Source organism: Branchiostoma lanceolatum, chromosome 11 (assembly GCF_035083965.1).
Source record: "Branchiostoma lanceolatum isolate klBraLanc5 chromosome 11, klBraLanc5.hap2, whole genome shotgun sequence".
Taxonomy (NCBI): Eukaryota; Metazoa; Chordata; class Leptocardii; order Amphioxiformes; family Branchiostomatidae; genus Branchiostoma; species Branchiostoma lanceolatum.
Window position 1 is genome coordinate 5,097,625 of NC_089732.1, and position 21,046 is coordinate 5,118,670.

General features: G+C 41.7%; 2 protein-coding genes and 1 long non-coding RNA gene across 3 annotated transcripts; all 3 read right to left on the bottom strand.

The window, feature by feature from the left end:
• Positions 1-700: 700 nt before the first annotated feature.
• LOC136445145 (receptor-type tyrosine-protein phosphatase epsilon-like) lies at positions 701-9,815 on the bottom strand. The gene is made up of 22 exons (XM_066443013.1): positions 9,727-9,815; positions 9,164-9,310; positions 8,793-8,982; positions 8,540-8,582; positions 8,168-8,267; positions 7,685-7,827; positions 7,276-7,373; positions 6,913-7,000; positions 6,626-6,702; positions 6,376-6,412; positions 6,153-6,250; positions 5,864-5,989; positions 5,293-5,444; positions 4,879-5,014; positions 4,382-4,531; positions 4,110-4,203; positions 3,858-3,934; positions 3,423-3,557; positions 2,551-2,679; positions 1,686-1,837; positions 1,191-1,326; positions 701-822 (listed from the first exon to the last, which is right to left on the bottom strand). The coding sequence occupies exons 1-22, from the start codon at positions 9,813-9,815 to the stop codon at positions 748-750; spliced, it is 2,472 nt and encodes an 823-aa protein (XP_066299110.1). The 3' UTR covers positions 701-747.
• An 848-nt stretch (positions 9,816-10,663) lies between these two features.
• LOC136445146 (fibulin-2-like) lies at positions 10,664-13,539 on the bottom strand. The gene is made up of 7 exons (XM_066443014.1): positions 13,515-13,539; positions 13,281-13,409; positions 12,776-12,907; positions 12,063-12,188; positions 11,520-11,819; positions 11,069-11,289; positions 10,664-10,738 (listed from the first exon to the last, which is right to left on the bottom strand). Exons 1-7 carry the CDS (start codon positions 13,537-13,539, stop codon positions 10,664-10,666), a joined length of 1,008 nt encoding a protein of 335 aa, XP_066299111.1.
• A 2,725-nt stretch (positions 13,540-16,264) lies between these two features.
• LOC136444823 (uncharacterized) lies at positions 16,265-19,174 on the bottom strand. Its single transcript, XR_010757329.1, has 3 exons — positions 18,918-19,174; positions 18,374-18,496; positions 16,265-16,381 (listed from the first exon to the last, which is right to left on the bottom strand). It is a non-coding gene; the product is annotated as an uncharacterized lncRNA (long non-coding RNA).
• Positions 19,175-21,046: the final 1,872 nt, after the last annotated feature.

Consider the following 21,046-nt stretch of genomic DNA (forward strand, 5'->3'; position numbering starts at 1 on the left):
AGATATATATTTGGAAATCATCCGCATCTATTTGACAACTTTTGGCTATTCCTCAACTATGCAGCATCTAAAATTATGAATGTATGGGCGCCAGACCACGAAATGATATAAAAAAGCATACCTGCAAAATAAAGGCTGGTTTAGCCCTCAATAAGTAATGGTTATGTTGACGACATAACCATGCAAAGCCCACATATATATAGTATACAAATACGGCCAATAAATGTGAAATAAACAGTATGACGAAACTTCTATCAAGACAGCAAAAGAATAGGTTTAGGTATGCTGAACGGTTGCAGTTCCAATCATTTTGCGGTACATCCAGCCAAATCGAAATGACCTCTAGTCGCTGTCATATAAATACAAAGTGGAGAAATTGTTTTGCCATACACGCAACAGTAACATTGCATGCCATTCTTGATTTCCAGGCAGATTATACAGTAGACTAGAGATGAAATGGATGTTAAACACACAACCCAAAAGGAAATATTAATCTAAATCAAAAGAAAAATATACATTAGTAGTTCTTGGGAAAATGACAGCGGAGACTGGTATTCAAAAGAAAAATATTGTTGCACTTTCACAAGCACATATAACTTGAAGCAAACAAACGTATTGTGATCACATTCAGTATGAAGAGCATTTTAGTAACTTGAAGTTTTTATGCTTAAATCTAAAAGTACAAGTTAAGCTATCATCGGTACAGCTATCTAACAATCCACATGGTGTAAAGGGCCAGGTTGAGGATCACTGGAAATTCGCGTAGTTGTCAAAACTGTCCAGGTATTCCACAACTGCCTGGTAGCAGAACAGGTACTGGTCCTGGAGAAAATAAAGATTAACTTTTAGTAGTTATTGTACTGTCAAGGCCGAACCGTGTGCTGTTCGCAATATATTGGCGCCTTCTGTTTAATGTCAATAGTTCTTGTATAGCTTGTCTTCGGTGACAGAGATTTCTCCTCGGTTTGTCTGACCAAACATCCAAAAATACTACTGACACAAAACTCTAAGAAGATACTAGGAGCAGACAGTTTGAAACAATAACGCGCAGTTATTAGGTAGCCTTCCGAACATCTGCTTAGAGATCAGTATACTGACACATAGGAGCATTAGCGTGCCACTGAACAAGGCTGTGTACTATATCCATTCAAAACACGGAGAAAAAGAGCTAAGCAAATGCCTCAACTTACAGCAGTCTGCACCATGTGCGGCCGGCTGTACCGCATAGACTTGACCGTCTGGAACAGATCACAGATCCCCTCAGCTTTCACCCGCTCCAGGACAGTGTTCAGGGCGATGAACGCTCCAGTGCGACCTGCTCCGGAACTACAAATAGAATACATGTTTGTACAAGTCATAAATATAATTGTACATTACTTGGGTGAACATGTTCGTACTAGTCTTTTAAAATGAGTTCCATGGATCATAATAGAAACTACAGTAAGACTCGTCTATCGTGGAGTTCAATGGAGTTCGCCATGGATTTCAATACGTTGCTATGATACTAAACGATGCATTTCCAAAATGCGAAGTTCAACATAAGTTCATAATCTTGAAGATATTCTAGGTCTGTGGGCCCTATCTAGTATCCTTACTAGATAGGAATCACGGATATCAAATAGGGATTGATATCATAACAAGCTAGGCATCGTAGAGACTTTTTATCCACGGTGTTTTAGGCAGACCTGCAGTGCACGGTGATTGGTCCGTTCCCTGACTGCTGCTGTTGCTTCTCTACCTTGCCGATCAGATCCAACATTTTCCCGGCGTTTCCTGGAACGCCATTGGCCAGCCAGTCCTGGAAGTGGAACTGCCGAATCACTCGAAACGGGGGGCCCTGGAGGACACGGGAACGGATGTTGAGTTTTTGAAAACATTCTAGACAGATGAAGGTCGATAATGTGTGCTTCAAATGTCACCCTGAAGATATACAAATGCTTCTCGCTTGTCCTCCCTTGTTTGCACAGATGGCCAAAAGGCTTTAGAAACGGAGGTGGGCGCCGATACATACACCATACGGTGTACGAAGGGCTTTTATCGTTTGCGAATGAATAATTCGGACAAATACTACGCATAAACAGAAGGAAAGGGATACAACTATCTACATCAGTACAGCTAGGTATTCACTTATACTTGAGACAATGTGAAAGCAACTACGTGAATAAAAGACACAACGTAGCCTTTATGCTTCATTTCAATGCAAGACCTTGAGTTGATGGAAAAAAAAGTGATCTCGAACCAGTTTAGCTCAAATGAACTCAATGAAGAGATGAGCTGATCTTCCACTGGTCGTGACAGAGAAGACAGACGCTATGTACAGCATTTACAGGTTCATTGTACCGGGGAAATTCCCCTAGCTCTTTTCGACAAGCACAATGAACAGTAGACCACGGCTTAACGTCCCGTCCTAAGGACTGCGACCCTTTCCGGCAGCGTGCATGTCGGGTGAGCGACAAAGCCGGGACCGAACCCCGGGCTTCTAGTTCCAGAGGCAAGATCGCTAACCACTGGATTACGCACGCTAACCACTGGACTACGCTTTGGACTCACCGTCTTCTCGGTGTGCCCCACGTGAAAGGTGCGCAGGATGAAGGAGGGACACTTCTCCGTCTCCTTAAGCTCCACACTGATCTTCCCGTACTCAGCCCGCCCGTCAGGCCAGTACTTATGACAGCTTTCCTGTTACGGGGGAGAAATAAGGAAATCTTTATTGACACAACAAAGGTATAGCGACTTCCGTAAGGTCTACTACAGCTATACATACAAACAGGCAAGTCTTATTGTTATTGGGTAGGACAACTACTCTCTCTTCGCAGCCAGGGACTGAATTGCGAGGAGCGCACATGTACAACTGGCGGGGCTAGATCGCAAGCTATGGGAGAGAGTGAGTGAGTGAGTGAGATCGAAAGGGTCTGAGCGGCTGCAATTCGGCGCTATCTCAGATGACCTCAATACGACAATTACCCCATGTGCGGCCATAGGACTGTGATACAAAGGGATACAAATGAATTAACCTATACATAAATGTATATGAATAGATATGAGTAAATCAACATCTTGAGTCTAACGTATCATTTACACATTTGGTTCTAAGGTCTAGACAGTCTTTGATATATTGACCTGTTTGCACACAGTGAGGGTTATCTCCCCCTAGAATGTAGTTGAATCTATCTATTGAATGGGATAGGCATATTGCATTTTGATTACAACGTCTTATTTCACCGAACCAAAATTTGAACTTGAGCCGACGTTTCAATAGCCTGTCTGTTGTCTTCCTCGTTGGCGTAATCAAAGTATAATATGCATAATACAAATGTTTCAAGATATTAAATTGTGCTAAGCACATATCTGCTAATGGAACAGTTTGGTAATAAAAGCAATAGTGCTTTAGATAGCCATAAAAAAACAACTGGCATATGTACCTGTCCATTCTCCGTCAGTCTCGTCAGCATGACAATAGAGTAGGACTTCCATTCCCACACCATCCGCCAGAAGTCGTCCACAGTGGTCCGCAGCGGGCCCTGGGTCGCAAGGAATCCGTCCCTCTGACGATAGCCCTGGTTGTGGAGTCATGATCAGAAAAAGGGATATCAATCAGCAAGGAAATTCAAGAGATTGATGGGCGGTCAGTGCAATTGTTGATCGACCCTTGTCAGTCAAACTGGCTAAAATGGCAATTACATTTTTTTTGCTACTATACAATGTGGTCTTATATTGTGACGTTTGGGTGTATTTTCTCACTTTTGTGTAATAATTACATTGACGTCGGACAAGTAGTTTTGAGTACCCCATCATACATGTATGGTGATTCATGTGTACACACATACAGCAGGGTCTTACATATACACGCTACTCACGTCTATGAAGGAGGCGTTGATGTAATCAGAGTCTTTAACCCCGGTGATTTGGGGCAGGAAGACACGGGTGGTGTCGTCTGTGCAGGAGATGTACATACTGTCAGCCATGTACGAGATATGACGAATACATTCTGCACTTAAGCTCCAACAAGATATGAATGAATATAACTTTTTGACATGCATAATAACGCCACATTTACGATTGTTGATAACAACGACAGCAGCAAAAATTGCAATAATCTTATAACTTACAGGGGACACTCGTCACGATCCTATTCTTGCTTTTGTTTGCAGGCTTGTTGGCCGCCCTCATGTTTTCCTGGTCGATTGGAATCCTCGTCAGCTTCTGTGTTCAACAAAAAAGTATAAAGGCATGAGCTGTGATCAAGTATACCATTGAAGACCATATAGCTACATTCAGCTGATATATATGTTCATACACCGAAGTCTGAAAATTTTCTTCATGGCAGTATCTGGTTGACACCAATATATCAAGGTAGAAGCATATTCTAGACGTTATATACCTTGAACTCCCCCTCGTATCCCATCTCGTTCGGATCCGCTGACGGAGCCTTGAGTTTGTGCATGTGCCTGTGGATGTTGGCCACCTCCACCTCCGTGTCTCCGTACAGATGCTGCTCCAGCAGGGCGCGGTAGATGAACACGTACTGGTCCTGAAATGATCGGGAAAAAGAATGCAATCACCTGATAGGTAATAGAGATGTATGATTGTATCATTACCTTTCCTTGACAAAATGGTCAGTTTTAAAGCTGTTTCAAACCTATCCCATCCGTTTGCTCTTTCAGTAAATGGTGATACACAGACAGATAAACAGACAGAAGAACCAGAAATAATACAATGCGGGCAATGCCTTACATGTACATCATGCAAAGTCAATGAAAAACAAAACAATACATGACTCATGTAAAAGGCCATCTTCTGTATGATGCACAAAAGAGCCTTATTCTACATGCGCTTTGTCTAGGTTTCAGAAAGAAAGAACGGATGGATTGTCCGTACGTCTGTCTGGACCATGGAGTGTCGGTTGTTCCTCATCTGGGCGATGAAGCCGCGGACATCCACCCTCCCCTCGGCAGCCATCATCTCCTGCATGGCATCTATGGCGATGAAGGTTCCGGTGCGTCCAACTCCCGCACTTAAAGGAACACAAGACCAAGATTGGTTACGTCTTCGCGTTACCAGACAAGAGTTTGATCTTTCCTGTACAACGCGTCTCTAATATCATGAATATAAGTTCAAGTTATACTTAAAAGGCCACCCCCTTTCGGATTTTGCAAATACATCAATAAAGTCTACTTGTAGTGATCGTATGCTGGCAGGATCCAATTATTATGATAGAGGAAGGCTGAGCAAACTGATTTAGAGTACATAGAAAAGAGCTGTGGGCAATCCACCACATTGGTTTTACCACACCTGCAGTGCACGACGATGGGTCCCCGGCCGGGAGGGTTGCTGGTCTTGGCCCGCCGGATGAACTTCATCATTCCCAGGGGGCTCTGCGGCACCCCGTGGTCCGGCCAGCTGGTGAAGTGGAACTGAGTCACTGTGCGGGCTCGGCTGTTTCCCTGCGCGACGCGTTGGAAAGAAAAATAAGATGAAAAATGACAAACATGTTTAGACTCTAAGAAGCCAACCAGATTCACTACTGATAATCATTTATATTGCAAATTGTCAGAATTAGTTACTCAATAAAACACAGTCACTGGAGAAAGACAGTGGATGCTGTCTGAAACATCTGAACGTAACTTAATAATTAAGTTACCCAGTTGCTTGAGTAACTCTCATTACATAGACGTCTAACCTTCATAGACGTGATAGGATTCGTGTTACAAAAGATCTATCTAGTGATACATTTGTGATAATGAATGTGGAAACTAGAGCTAAGCAATGGTTATATACGAGTGAATCAAGGTCACACTGGTAGACAAGAAAGAGAGTTTGGGATATTGAGGATCAAGACAAGTGTGATAAAAACTTGACTCACCGTCGTCTGTTTCAAGGTGAAGGTCCTGATGACGTAGTCAACAAGAGTTGTTGTGTCATCAAAGGTCACGATAACATTTCCATACGTGCTGCTGTCCCTGATTGGCCAGTACTGTGTGCACTTCCGCTGTAAAGAGGAATACGAAAGAGTCCAATTGATTTCGTTCCTGATATATATACTTGACACTGATAAAGGAGAAAGAAGTCATCCACTGTCACTGAATACAGTTCATCTATGATCAACCGGGAATCAGGGACAACAGTAAATTCTATTTGGTTCCAAACTCTACCTTGTTTTTCTCCACCAGATTGGTTACCATGACGATAGTAGCCGTGTCCTGCTCCCACACCATCCTCCAGAAGTCATCAACAGTCGTCTCCAAAGGACCTATTGACAAGCATAAGAAAAATAACTGCGTGAAAGAATGCTTGTTTTTTTAAAGATTCTAGACCAAATCAGATACCATATCAAACAAAGGTGGTATAAGAATAAACACTAAGTTGTATTGTTACCCTGTGCAGCGATGAATTTCTTTGTGTGGTTGTAACCCTAGAAATCAAAGTAAGAAATGGTCAGATCGGTTAGTTGCCTAAAACTAACAAACTGGTCTATAATCATCGTGAAATCTGATCATGAGGAATGCTCATCATACTAAGCGATATGCTTTAAACGTACCCGTCTACATCTTACAATGTCAATGGATCTACAAAGACACTAAGAATAGAAAATAAACTAATTAGGATAGAGTAGTGCCATGCTTACGTCAACGTAGTTAGCATTGATGTAGTCACTGCCAGGTTCGCCCTCTGTGGTAGAGAGAACCACTCGCGAGTGGTCGTCTGGGGAGAAAAAAAATCAGAAGAAATTTGCGTTCGTGTAAGTCACCAGGACATGGTTGAGGGACAAATCTGGAAATCTGGGAACCTTCTAATACATAATTTTTCTCACGTGATATATAAGTACATTTTCATGACAAATTATACATGTATGAGTACACTTATAAGTATAACGATAATACTTGCAAAGAGACACAACCATGATCCACTCACAGGTGAAAATGTTCTTGAACCGATTTTTCTCGATGTTCTCTGGTCGCTGGTATTCTTCGTGAGGATCGGAGGTCTCGTCTGGGATGGACTGCAATTAATACATGATGGAAATTGTTATCATCATGATCATCGTGATCATCATTGTCATCATCATCATCCTCCTCATCATCATCATCTTCGATTCATCATGATCATCATGCTATTTTCATCAGCTAGTTTTGGATCCATGAAATTTAACAGATGTCATCCCTCACAAGCTAAAAGAATGACCAGATAAAAGAACGAAATTGTACATGTAAATGAGCACTTCATAGAAGACATTGCGAGTCTAACGATTGTCTATAAACAGGCATGAGTACCTACCCCATACTCGTCGCGGAATATCTGGTCATCATTGGCGTGTCTATCATTGAAAACCTCCTCAAGACGGTCCGCTGGGACGGGGTCGTTTATGGTGAGTTCTGTACATGGACACAAAGTATCTCTGTCATGTAATATTACAAACCAACTCAGACATTAAGGTATGACGGTGAACCATTGCTCATATAAAATGGGCAAGGTTTTGTTTTAATCATATTTCACATAACACACAACAGCTCACTCACAACCAAAGCAGCCTGCAGGCCGCTTTGAGTTGGTCATAAATAAATAGAGGTTCAAAGAAACAAGGAAACAAAGAAACAAACAAAATACACAAACACACATAAACTGAGACATACTGCAAATGGCCTTCATTTAGTGAGTGAATGTATGTCACAATTACAATACGTACGAGAAACATTCGCAACGTTGGCATAGATGTTGCCACCGCCATCGTCATCATCGTTCCCCGCAGCTGCCATCTCCATGGCATTGTCTCGTCCCCTGGGAACGTGCTGAGGGTTGTTGTTGGTCTTTTCAGAACGTTTCCTCCGTCTGCACGAATGTATCATTAGTTAAGGACATATTCTACGACATAACGAGTAAATATTAGGTAACTTTTAGTGTAATTTTTTCGACAATTCCTACTACGTTTTGTATCTGCATGATCCAACATCTGCGATTTAAATGTTCATACATGTAACGTTACATTGTACTGGACAACGGAAAGGTAACGGAAAACGCTTCTAAGTATATAGATTACTAACGACTGGCAACGACTGCAAGAGGTACTAGTATACAAACCAAGAACATTATATAATTTCCATGCACAAACTAAGAATATCAATGATAAAACTCAATGAAGTGAGCTTATTGGCACGAAATATTTACAGACCGTAAACAGCAGACCACAGTAGTGATGATGATGGCCAGTAAAGCAGCCCCACAGGCTGCTGCGATGATGGGGATCAGGTAGGATTTGTCTCGACGTGAAGCTGAAACAAAGACAACACAGCTTATAACGGTTATCATGCGACATCCTTATTTTTTCCCAGTCAACTACAGAAGATTCAAAGAGTGTTTAAGATGACGAATCTGTGTTCTATGGTGATCATAACATGAACTCACCTTTTTGGAAAATTCGTTTCCAAATTTGCTGCCAAATCTGACACCAATACAGTTGTCGCCTCATAACAAAGTGACAAATAGTTCTATAGAAATCATGCTCTTTGTTTAACATGATATGTAGTACAAACTATATATTTACCAGTTCTTGTCGGCGCTGTGTACTGGCTTGCGGAGAACGAGGGCTGGAAAACAAGTCAGAGAATGACACATTGACAGAAAATAAAGGTAAGTTACGAGGGCAAATGGTTAAGTTATGAGAGCAAATGTAAAACTTTTATGGCAAGTACTTGTCAGGCAATGAACAATTTTGCACAGTATTCTGGACTTAGGTAAGCCGAAACGGAGAGTGAATATTCAATTCTCAGCTGCAGTTTGTTTGAGGAAGCCCCTACCTGATCGCCCCCTTTGGGTCCATACGCTCTGACTGACGTGGTGTAGAATGCACCTGGAGTCAATGGGGAGTTCGTGTAATCTTCGTCGTACACGTCATCAACTGTCAGGTCACGTGACGTTCGGTCACCTCTACAGCTTGTCACACTCCCGTCGCCCAATGTGACGTCATTGGTCGTCTTCACAACCTCGCTGGATAATGACATCGAACTCGGTTAGATGGTGTTTGAACAAAAGAGAAATATGGTCCTCTATGCGTTTCTTTCTTTCAAGACAAAACCTATTATCATTAAGCTAATGATGATGTCTCATTGCTATAAATCATAACTGTGAATGAAAAATGAGTAAATACTATAGATAAAATGACACTTACGATGGGTGCGCCATTGCTATGTACGCAGCGTAACCAAGATCAGAGATCTCTGCCTCTTTCTGCGACTTGTAGACTTGCAGCTTCTCTGGTTCTGGTAGATTGCCTGTGCTGTTCTTGGTTGTCTTTACCGCAATGACGTGGTAACATCTGTAAAGCAGACCCACATTATTGTATACATATATCGCTTTGGTTCCCTTTATTGTAAGCTTCAGGTAAATGGCAGAGATGTTTGGAACTGTGACGTGGATAAGTCAAACCAAATGTATTACAACAAAATGTGCGTTGGATTTAACACAGATATTCAATGTTATAAAGCTTAAAGGAACAGATCAGACAAGATATTGAGCGGAGCTTTGTAACAAGAATGTTGCATTCTTCTGAGCGGCTTGCAGTTTTGTCCAATATGCTATAATGTAGTCACATTTGTAGTGTAATCTGCCGCCATATAACTTTCTCGTCCACCCTACTGAGTTTGACCCTCCCTCACAACATTTTATAGAATAGAACATACCCTATTGGTCCATTCCGTTCTGGTGCATGCTGGATTTGCAGCTCAAAGGTACTCGTCGTCCTTATCTTCGATAGAACTGGCTTGCCAGGGACTGATGGCTCTGTAATGTTTTAGATTATTATCAACAGCAGCCAGACCCATGTAGAAAACAGAAAAATAAGCAAACGCTTAGAGTGTCGTAAAAATCACATGAAACAGAATAGAATTGGAATTTCATTAGAACATTGCAGGTATCACCAGTGATCAACATAGTTCTCCACAACTTAAATATTTTGTGTAAAACTCACTTCCCGGCGGCACGGTACAGTTGACAGTCTGACTGAAGTTCCCCTCCCCTGTGTAGGTGAAACCTGTCACGTTTATGGTGTACACAGAGTTGGGCAGCAGGTCCAGAATCTCCGTTTTGGTCGATTTCGTTAGCCTGATACTTGTGGATGCTGCAGACTTTACGCTGTATTTGTCTTTCTGTATTTGTCCGTTTCCGTCCGTGTAATGTGCTTCAAGATGTACCTTAGAGAAAAGCATAACCGGGTTTCTAGTCATTATGAATAGGCTAAACCTAACATAACCACTAACACTTAACAAAGACGGGGGGCGACACAGGTTATCTGGAAATTATGACCCGTTGCTGCAGTCATGTGTCTCCACCAAAGTCCTTATTACTTCATAATAACAGGTGAACTTTTATGCTGAGTTTCTAGTCTCTTCTTTCTCGGCTAGCTCGTCAGTAGATGACAAGAAGAATAAATGACGACTCGTAGGCCCTACCTTGTATCCGAGTATTGTGCCCCTTGTTTCCATAGGTGATGACCACATGACTGTACAATGTGATTCTTCATCAACGGCCGTGGTGTTTGTTGGCGGTGAAGGAACTGGTGGTCAAATAATGATGTCCATAAGTCATAGAAAGAATCGGTTGTATACAGTACATGTGATCTTTTAGATTATATTTCCCAGAGAAAAGATATCTGAACCTTGTAATCATGAGGTTACTTACATCCATCACTTGTTCGAGTAGTGTCATTGCCAGCTGGGCCATTGTTCTTTCCGTTGGACGCTTGAACCTTGGTGAATAAAAACAATGTTACAAAAATGTGAGATTCCTTTGTTCATGCGAAATGCCAGAATATAAGAAAGATAAAATTCTAGTCATAGTGCCAGCTGTTTTAGTCATGATGCCATTGATCCGTCGGAAATGACGAACAACAACACATCATCGTCCCTGGGCCCTTGGTTAGCATAAAAATGGCCAGAAGACTGGTCGAAAATTCTTGTATTGCAGGAAAATTGAATCGTTTTCTATACACAAGTCATAGTCATTGCTGTTGGAAAGAAAAATCACACCATGAAATACTTGATCATATATTAGAGTATAGTTATTGGTACAATCTTACCTCCACTGTGTATTCGGTGGCAGCATGAAGGCCACTGAAGATGTATTCTGTGCTGTTTACAGGTCCGATCGGAGCGGCCTCATTGCTGCGTTCCCCAGAGCTGTACAGTTTGATGACGTAGCCCTCACTTGGCCCTTGGAACTGCTCAGGATGCTCCCAGGTAGCCCGTAGCTCGTGCCATGATATGTTCATTAGTTTGACGTTTTGAGGAGCGGTGGGAGCTATGTGAAGAGAGCAGAAATATTACAGTTAATTCTACCGAACTGTATAACTCTTCAGAGCTGTACGAACTGATACAGAGTGGTTTTGATGTATTCAATGTTGCATGTTACCCAAGTGAAGCAATCAATGGAATACACCGGATACCATTATATATAGTTGAGTCAAATGTCATATGATATGTTGGCAGCAAAGTAAGAACAAAGTATTGGAACAACAAAGAGATACTTACTTCCTTCCAGCGTACGTTGGGTGACAGGCTCACTTTTATTACTTCGGAACTCATTGATGACGGCAACGAGCCAGAAGGTGTAGTTTGTGTAGGGCATGAGGTTGTTCACTCTGAATGATCGAGCTCTGTTGCCAATTCCAATTTCTTCTTGGTCGGTTACATGTGCGTCCTCTGTCCCATTCACATAGACGTACTGTCTAGTGATCTGCCAGGGATACCTTGGGATTGACCACTGTAGCCGCATTGTAGATGATGACTCAGCAGTTACCCGTAACATGGATGGAGTTATGTCCGCAGGTGCTGATAATGTTGGACAAAATAAAAACATTGAAACACACATGTAGATTGAATTGCGCAACAACGTTGCAACACATTCTGAATCAAAAAGTTCTATCCATGTTGACTTATTCACTATATTCAGATGCTAAAGAAAGTGACTTTGAAATGAAGTGGACATTCTAAACCCACAAAGGACAAAGCTTTATGTCAGTTAAGTAAAGCAAAAGTAAGTACGTTATGTCAGCACTAATCGGATGTCCATACCGATGCAGATCTTTCGGTTTGTTGAATGCTTCTTGAATCCCTCCCAACAGGAGCAGCTGTAGCCACCTTCAATGTCATTGCATATCTGACTACAAGGACGAGGAGTTCCCGTGCATTCATTGACGTCTGCAAATCACAATGTGTTTGCATTATTTCGTACTTTCTCTAGGTTGAAGGGACATCAACGTTAACAATATCGACTGTACCACTCATCGACCATTTACAAATAAATTATTTTCTGTGAGAGGCAGAGAAAAACACCGTGAAGAAGCTCGGTAGTAAGCTTCTTTGTGACAGATTGATATGATGCACGTATGAAGATACACTATATTCCTTAATTGAAATATTAAGAAGTTGCATTAAACCTGGTTTACTAAATGTAATGCCAATAGTTTGGAAACTTTGGAAGACCTGTATTATATCCCCGTTGTTTCTTTATAAACTGCGTTGCAATATCTCTCTATCTATCTAATATTATCTCTCCCCTTCTTTCTCTCTCTATCTATCTATCTATCTAACTAAAAGCCTATCTATTATCCTTACAGTAACATAACATATGATGATACATTCAAGGGACGCGCACGGACTGATTATGTGAGTGGGCTGCCAAAATTTCCTGACTCTCCACAATAAACTCAACGAAAATTCATACCTCCACTGTTCTTGTGGAATTCCGAACGCACTGGCTTACCATAAAAAACAAAGATACCTACCACTGCATGTTCGCTCGTCTGTGGTGAGACTGTAGCCATGGTCACAGCTACAGATGAAACTTCCAGGTGAGTTCCGACATTTCTGTTCACAGGGTCCTTTGCCACCGTTTGAGAGGGTGCATTCGTTAATGTCTGTTACAAGAAAGAAAAGAAGACGTGATCAAGTTGGAATCTCTGGCAAGAAATCTTAGTTATGATTTGTAAGGAGGAGTAAGACATGCTTCACGTACAAGACAAATCTGCTGATGATTAAGAAAATCAACAGATTTCTTTACGACTGTATTATAAAAGAGTAACACAGCAATACTTTCAGTGATATCATCATGACCACGTCTAAAGCTGAAATCGAACAGTATGTATTTAGCCTGGAAACCATCCTATTCTTACTCCATTCCACTTCTCTCATGATAGTCTCATCGCTTCTACGCAGAGTCAGGAGCGGACTGGAACTAGACTATAGGATGGATTTCAGTCCAATCTGTATTTCCCCAACAAATATACCTACCATCACACGTCCTGCCGTCCGAGTTGAGATTGTACCCAATGCCACAGCTGCAGGTGAAGCTGCCGACTGAGTTATCACAGGTCTGATCACATGGTCCTCTGCCATAATTTGAGTCACATTCGTCGATGTCTTGTGGAAAGAACGGAAAGGAAATATCGCTGATACACGTTGTTATCTTCGCCGAGTACTAGTTTCAGTATTGTTGTCAAAACCATCAATTTTACAGTAAAACACCTAAAAACCCAAACAATACTTCCATTACAGTTCAAACGCTTTGATTGCGAATCGAGTCACTGGTTGACTCATAAATGATTCTATATTGAAAATCAAAATAACGTTCTTCCATACCGGTACAGGTGATCCCGTTGCCGCTGTAGCCTGAGGTACAAGCACATCTAAAGCTGCCAGGCGTGTTGGTACAGATGGCTCGGGAGCGGTGGCAGTTGTGGGTGTTATCTGTACATTCGTCGATATCTGTATTAACAGACACAACGTTGTGGCGTTAATTATTGTGAAAATCGAGCCTCGATATCCTTTGACGCGGTTTTGCTGACTGTAAAAAATAGTACAAGAATACGCCTAAAATAATTACTCAAGCAACTGGATAAGATTTTGATAAGATAACCTTCATCAACGTAATACAAGAATACTTCCTCACCAGCACAAGTGACACCGTCGCCGCTGTAGCCTGAGGTACAAGCACATCTAAAGCTGCCAGGCGTGTTGGTACATGAGGCTTGGGGGTGGCAGTTGTGGGAGTTATCTGTACATTCGTCGATATCTGTATCAACAAACGCAACATTGTGGTTTTGCTACGTTTTACAATCAGACATGTATTGTAACCAAAGTTCAGATATCCTATGGCTCAGTGTTGCCTGAATAAACAAAAATGAAATAAGTTTTCCTTACCAGTACAGGTGACACCGTCGCCGCTGTAGCCCGGGTTACAATCACATCTAAAACCACCGTCCGTGTTGGTACAGGTGGCTTCGTCGTGACAGTTATCGGCGCCAGTCCTACATTCATTGACGTCTGTAGGAAAACATGACAATTAGCTTTGATGATAACATTTTGTCACTTGATTCTTGCAAACGCATCTGGCACGGAATTGTACAAAAGTGAGACAGGAAGCAAACTCCCATACCGGTACAGGTGACACCATCGCCGCTGTACCCAGGGTTACAATCACATCTAAAACCACCGTCCGTGTTGGTACAGGTGGCTTCGTCGTGGCAGTTATCGGCGCCAGTCCTACATTCATTGACGTCTGTAGGAAAACATGACAATTAGCTTTAATGATAACATTTTGTCACTTGATTCTTGCAAACGCATCTGGCACGGAATTGTACAAAAGTGAGACAGGAAGCAAACTCCCATAAGCCTAGGTTACACATAGCCGAACATGGATCCCGAACGCTAGCCGACTCAGGTCGGCGGTAGTTCGGGAGCATTCTGACCAGTTTTTGGGCCACGCCTATCTTTGGCGCCGAACATGCACCGAAGATGCGCCGATCATCTCCTAACCAGTACACGAATTGCTCCCGAATGGGCCCCGAATGCTTTCTAGCTTACTCCCAACCATCCCGACCTCTAGCCGCAGACTGCCGAATCTCTCCTGACTAAACCCCGACCGATTGCAGACACTCTCACGAATTTAAATGGACATATTCAGCGACTTTCAAAAGAGGGGTCATTTTCGGTTGTAATTAAGATAATCCATTCTATTATGTTGTTAATATCACCGAGAGATCGAATTCGGATCATGGCTAGCTTTAATACTGCTTTTAGTGTTCTTCTTTGTTTTCGGTCGTGTGAAGGTCGGGGGTGATTCGCCCACGTTCCGATAGTAGTCACTTGGTTGAGAATTAGTTAGCAGAGATTTGTCTACGGCCTTGGGGTGAGTTATGGGTAGGTTGGAAACTAGTTGGGAGTAAGTCAGTAGTGTTTCTGGCGTGGTTAAGGTTCTAATTTTACTACTGACTCAATCCCGAATACCAGCCGAGCACTAGCCGACCGCGCCGAACACCAGCCGACCTATTCCAGACCCTACGTCCAGAGCCGAATGTTTTGAAATTTTCAAAACATTCGGCTGGCGCAGCCGAACACCAGCCGACTCAGCCGAACGCCAGCCGACTCGGCCGAACGCCAGCCGAGCTAGCTCCCGAATCACTCCCGAATCACTCCAATCATGGTCGGGGGAGGGTCGGGAGGCCATGTTCGGCTATGTGTAACCTAGGCTATACCGGTACACCTGACACCGTCGCCGCTGTAGCCAGGGTTACAATCACACGTAAAACCACCGTCCGTGTTGGTACAGGTGGCTTCGGAGTGGCAGTCATCGGCGCCAGTCGTACATTCATTGATGTCTGTAGGAACACATGACAATTACCTTTGATGATAACCATTTGGCAATATGATAAAGATTTTAACAAACGCGCGATTACAGTTGCTACAAAATTGTTCAAAAGTTAAGCAGGAAGTTCACTTTCATACCGTTACAGGTGACACCGTCGCCGCTGTAGCCTAAGTTACAATCACAGATAAAACTGCCGTCTGTGTTGGTACAGGAGGCGTCAGGACTGCAGTTGTGGGTGCCGTCTGCACATTCGTCATCATCTGCATAAAGAAACGCAACATTCCGGCTCTGCCACACTTTGAAATGAGACAATTTCTAACAACCAACGTTTGAATAGCCAATCGAACTGAATGTTATCTACTTAAAATAAAGTGAGAGAAAGTTTCCATACCAGTACAGGTGACACCGTTGCCGCTGTAACCTGAGTTACATGCACATGTAAAACTGCCGGGTATGTTGTAACAGGAGGCGTCGGGACTGCAGTTGTGACCATCTGTACATTCGTCATCATCTGTATCAACAAAATTTAATGCAACGTAATGGCTTTGTCACACTTTCAGATTCGACATTTTCTTGCAGTTATAGATATCCAATGGTCAAATGAATAGAAAAAAACCCATACCAGTACAAGTGACACCGTCGCCGCTGAAGCCTGAATCACAATCACAGGTAAAACTGCCGTCTGTGTTGGCACAGGAGGCGTCGGGACTGCAGTTATTGCTACCGTCTGTACATTCGTCCTCATCTGCATCAACAAGCATTCCATCATAATTTTGCTTCACTTCAAAATAAGACATTTCTCTCAACCTAAGTCAAACATATCCAATGCCCAAATTTTATTTACTATACTAATAGCCTGTGTTCCAAAGCATCCATACCAGTACGTCTGATGACGTCGTCGCCGTCTGCGTCATTACAGAGGGCTTGGAAGTGGCAGTTGCGAGTACCATTTGTACATAATAAAATTGGTGTCTGTATGAGAAGTACAATATGTGCTTACGCATATGTTATTTAACGACTCTGAAGTGAAAAGTAGCTCCATTCATCATTGCATTGCTCTGCGGAATAGGCAGCAGGAAGGCTAGAGAAACGCTCGTTGCCTTCACTAGTACTGTGGGCAAGACAACTACAGTATCCATAAACAACTAGAGTTCCACGAACACATTATCTTCGCCAAATAATCAAGGCTTATCATGGAGAGTGATTAATATTTACGTGCTTATCACCCCCTGCAAATTTGATCATGCACCATACCATTTGGAAGTTATGATGGGGCGAATGAGTCCAGTCTAGATATGGTTAAAAATCATTTGGTGGTACAGGACTAGTATATGTGTAGAGTGTGCTGATATATGTTATAACTGGTCATGAAAAAATATGAGTATGTTGATATCATATGGGCCACAAAGGTTCGATATTGCAGTGTTGTAAGTTGAAAGTGATGATGAAATAGTACAGTCAATATATATGAATAGAATAAATCTGGCTGGTGGTTGACGTGTTTTTAGGTGTTTTTGTCCTGCTGGGCTTTCTATTTTGTCCCTATTTCGTTATGTCGCCAACCGTGTTGAACAAAAATGCCTAAACTGAACGCGCGTTAAACCAGCAGGACCCACACCTCTGCTTGGAGAATAGTTTATTTATTTGACCTACATGTACGTTTATGCAAGGCCATCTGTTTACATGACGTGACACTGTCCCATGTCCCATTGAAATGCAGTGGGTTAACAAACTTTCCTTACTAATTATGCAAATTAGCTCCTGATTTGTATAATTAGTCATTGATAATGTAAAGCACCATCTGAGCTCTCTACATACCAAACATCACGACGATCTGTCGACCCCTTCTCAAGTTATTCATGTCCGAAGGTTAAAACAAAAACACCCACTGCAGTTCTAAACAAGCCGCTAGGGAGCCAAAATTTACAGAACTTACTTTCTGTGGCATGAACTATTTACCACACAAAAATCATGACCATAGCACTTTCAGAAAATATGCCCCTAAACTTTGAAGCTCCGCTGCAGTACCTTAGGTACCCATTATCGAACTTGACCTTCCTTTCTGTAAACCCTACCCATCCACTAAATATCATCCGGATCCATCAAGAGCTTCTCGAGTTATGCTGGCGACATACAAATACACATCCACACAAAGCCCGCTGCAGTACCAACGGAAAATACCAGGGAAACCATTTTTGAACTTGACCCCCGTTTTCACAACATCTACACACCTGCAAAAAATCATGAAGATCCATCAACGTTTCCGTCACTTTTTTGGCCTACATACAAACACAAAATAATGTAAAGTCTGCTGCAGTACTGTTGAAAAACGCAAGGTGAACCATTTTCGAACTTAAGTTTCCTTTGCACAACCACTACACACCTACCAAAAATCATAAAAATTCATTGAAGCTTTCTTGAGTTATGCTCCTGACATACATTCAGACCCACCCAACAGATTTTTCAACCGAAAACATAATCTTCTCCGAGTACAAGTACTCGGCGAAGATAATAATAATCTACCTGGAACTTTGCTTCACTTTGAAAACGTTGTAGGCCGTGGAGGTTGGGGTGTGGATTTCAGTTTGCAATTAATATGTAAGCTTCTACACAATGACATTATATGGTCTTAAAGATATATATGACTGGGGTCCATCAACAGTATACCACATATGCTTAGCTCTTCTAAAAGCCCCGCATTTAATATCTTATTTGAGTTGTTAATCAAAGATCCTACCTATTCCACACTCATCGCCCGTCCAGCCTTGTGGACATGTACAACCGTATTGTCCATCCTGGCGTTCATCACACGTCGCGCCGTTTTGACATCGAATCAAACGTCTTGAACATTCACTATAATCTGCAATATAAAATATGTGTTGCTGTTGTCCCTGACTGTAGTGTTACGATATGCAGTAGCGTATATGATAAGAAGCGCTGTTGTATCATCGGTATCTTTCTGAACAGAAGGCTCAATAAAGCAAGTTCGTTGTGATACAAACTTGGCACTGAACCAAGATGACCAATGGATTATGCAGACACATTTCCAATCCCACTGTTGTTCTCCTTACAGCTATACAGATGTAGATACATGCAAGTCAAAATAACCATAAGGCTCTATAGCCGAAGCTGTAGGGATGACGTCAGTTAGGATCTTACCGTTGTCAATAATGACTGAAGGAGGCCATACACATATACATGTAGCCATGAGAGTTACAGGTAGATTTGTTGGCTTGTTGCCAGACCCACATAACTGTCAACACAAATTTATATTTACTCACCACTCCTGTGGTAATAGCTCCCATATTGCCATTCGAAAAAAAGATTTTGGGATGTTATTTTGTCAGCATTGCGTAGCCAGCATCTCGCTTTGTTGTCATCCGCACCCGAGTTCCTAGGTCGGTAGTTGAAGGACCTACAGACCGGGCTGACACCGTCATAACCATCACTACCCTGCAGACATCGGCGGGCACATTCCTCAGCGTCTATGTTCACGTAGACTTTTATATTATTTTGCGCGTTGCCAAACCTACGACCTTCCTCTTTGATAAAGAATTGCTCCGCTGTGTTTCCAGCTGAAGAGAACAAAAGAACATTTACTAAAACATCATCACTAAAAGCCAAGAGGCTCAATCATCTAGCTGTGGAAACCCTAAACAAGTGACGTTAATTAATATATGCAAAACCCTTAAATAGAAGATTATTATATAAAAGGCTATAACGAATTACTGGATAGTTATATGAGAGCTTACTGTGGACCCTTCTGTTGCATAAAACAATATTTACCGATTGCCTAGATCTAGACTCCAGTAAAGCACGGGTTTACAGAAGAAATTAAAAGATAGTGTGATTCATATGCTGTTAGATATGAAAATAAACATCAGATTGACACACTGTTCCAGAAGGGATTTCAAACATTGAACCTTGTCACATATACGCTACAAAGGCAAATACATATCTAGCTACGTTACGTTGAAGCAAATCTAAATTCCGAAAGTTACTGTTATGTTTGCGTACCTTTAGGATGTAGCAGAAATATAACATTAAACACTTCTAATTCTTGGGAGCCGTATAATTGTTTATTTACTTTTTTTTCTTCAAAATAATGACTAATGCAGTAATATGGCTAAACATATGTTAAGACCAGATATTCTATTTCATCTTTATGCATATATTAACGTTATAACATCATCAATTATAACTATATGTAGTAGTGATCTGTTTAAGGATATTTCTTGTTCATTTTACACGAACGCACACACGCATGTACACGCACACACATGCACGCACAAACGCATGCACACACATGCATGCACACACACACACACACACACACACACACACACATACACACACACGCACGCACGTGCGCACATACATACACACACAGCTATATCCATATCATATATCTATCTGAATCTCTCTCTCTCTTTATATATATATATATGAATCTCTCTCTCTCTCTATATAAATATATATATTTATATATTGACAATATTGTCAAGTCTCATGATAAGCAGGTTGACTCAGCAAGGCTTGCACAAGTTCAACACATTACTTTAAATAGGCAAGCCAGGTTAACACCAAAGGAACATGACTGATTATATCGCAACAATCATCAGCTATAACTAATGGAGACATATAGCAACAGGGCATTGCTGCTCTACGACGATGCACTCACCGGCATAGCCGATCATCACACAAAGCAGAAGCACAAACAAGACTATCTGTGCCATCTTTTTTGTAGATCACTTCCTCCTTCTCACTCTTCTAAGATTGTATCCTTACGCTGAACAATATAGACCCAGCCTGAAATAAATCAGTTTTTGATCTAGTGTTACACATAAAACTAACAACAAGAGGATCCGTACATGTGTAGGTAGTAGCAATATGCTATGCTTTTTCACCTAGAAGCCTTTGAGAGGGTAAATTCTGTTGATTTAGTGTTTATGATTTGCCGTCGGTGAACGAAAGCCGAATGACTTCTACTTGTTTCTACGTATCACTACGCGAGCGGGCAATTTAATGCCCGATCCCGGTCATGACCGCACAATCTAGAGATAATGATATGACATGAATGGCAGTGCTTTTAGAGTCCCTTCCCAGATTTCGACTTACACGTAAATAATTAGGCCTTTTGAAACTGTTTACAATGATCTGCTGTAATCTTTATCAAGGCTAAACAATGATGACGTCAATAGGCCAAGGGTACAAATGTACAAACATGTCTATTTTTCACGATTCTGCTGGCCTATCTGTTATAGCTGTATATGAATATAATGTTCTCTCTCATCTATATCTGGTAGGAAGACAAGAGAAAAAACGTACTGTATTTTTATCTCTAAAATGCAATCCATGCATGTAAAAAATGGCTCACATATATACGAGACTTTAATTGTTTGACACGCTT

Excerpts from the sequence above, each read along its gene's own strand:
- LOC136445145 (XM_066443013.1), bottom strand. The coding sequence starts at position 9,815 with ATGGGTCTGGCTGCTGTTGATAATAATCTAAAACATTACAGAGCCATC. Across the intron at positions 8,268-8,539 it reads CACAGCGCCGACAAGAACTG|CTTCACGTCGAGACAAATCC; the intron begins GTAAATATATAG and ends TCTTTGTTTCAG. Across the intron at positions 4,204-4,381 it reads GATACGAGGGGGAGTTCAAG|AAGCTGACGAGGATTCCAAT; the intron begins GTATATAACGTC and ends TGTTGAACACAG.
- LOC136445146 (XM_066443014.1), bottom strand. The coding sequence starts at position 13,539 with ATGGAAGTATTGTTTGGGTTTTTAG. Across the intron at positions 13,410-13,514 it reads AGTATTGTTTGGGTTTTTAG|ACATCGACGAATGTGACTCA; the intron begins GTGTTTTACTGT and ends TCTTTCCACAAG. Across the intron at positions 10,739-11,068 it reads CCACCGAATACACAGTGGAG|GTTCAAGCGTCCAACGGAAA; the intron begins GTAAGATTGTAC and ends TTATTCACCAAG.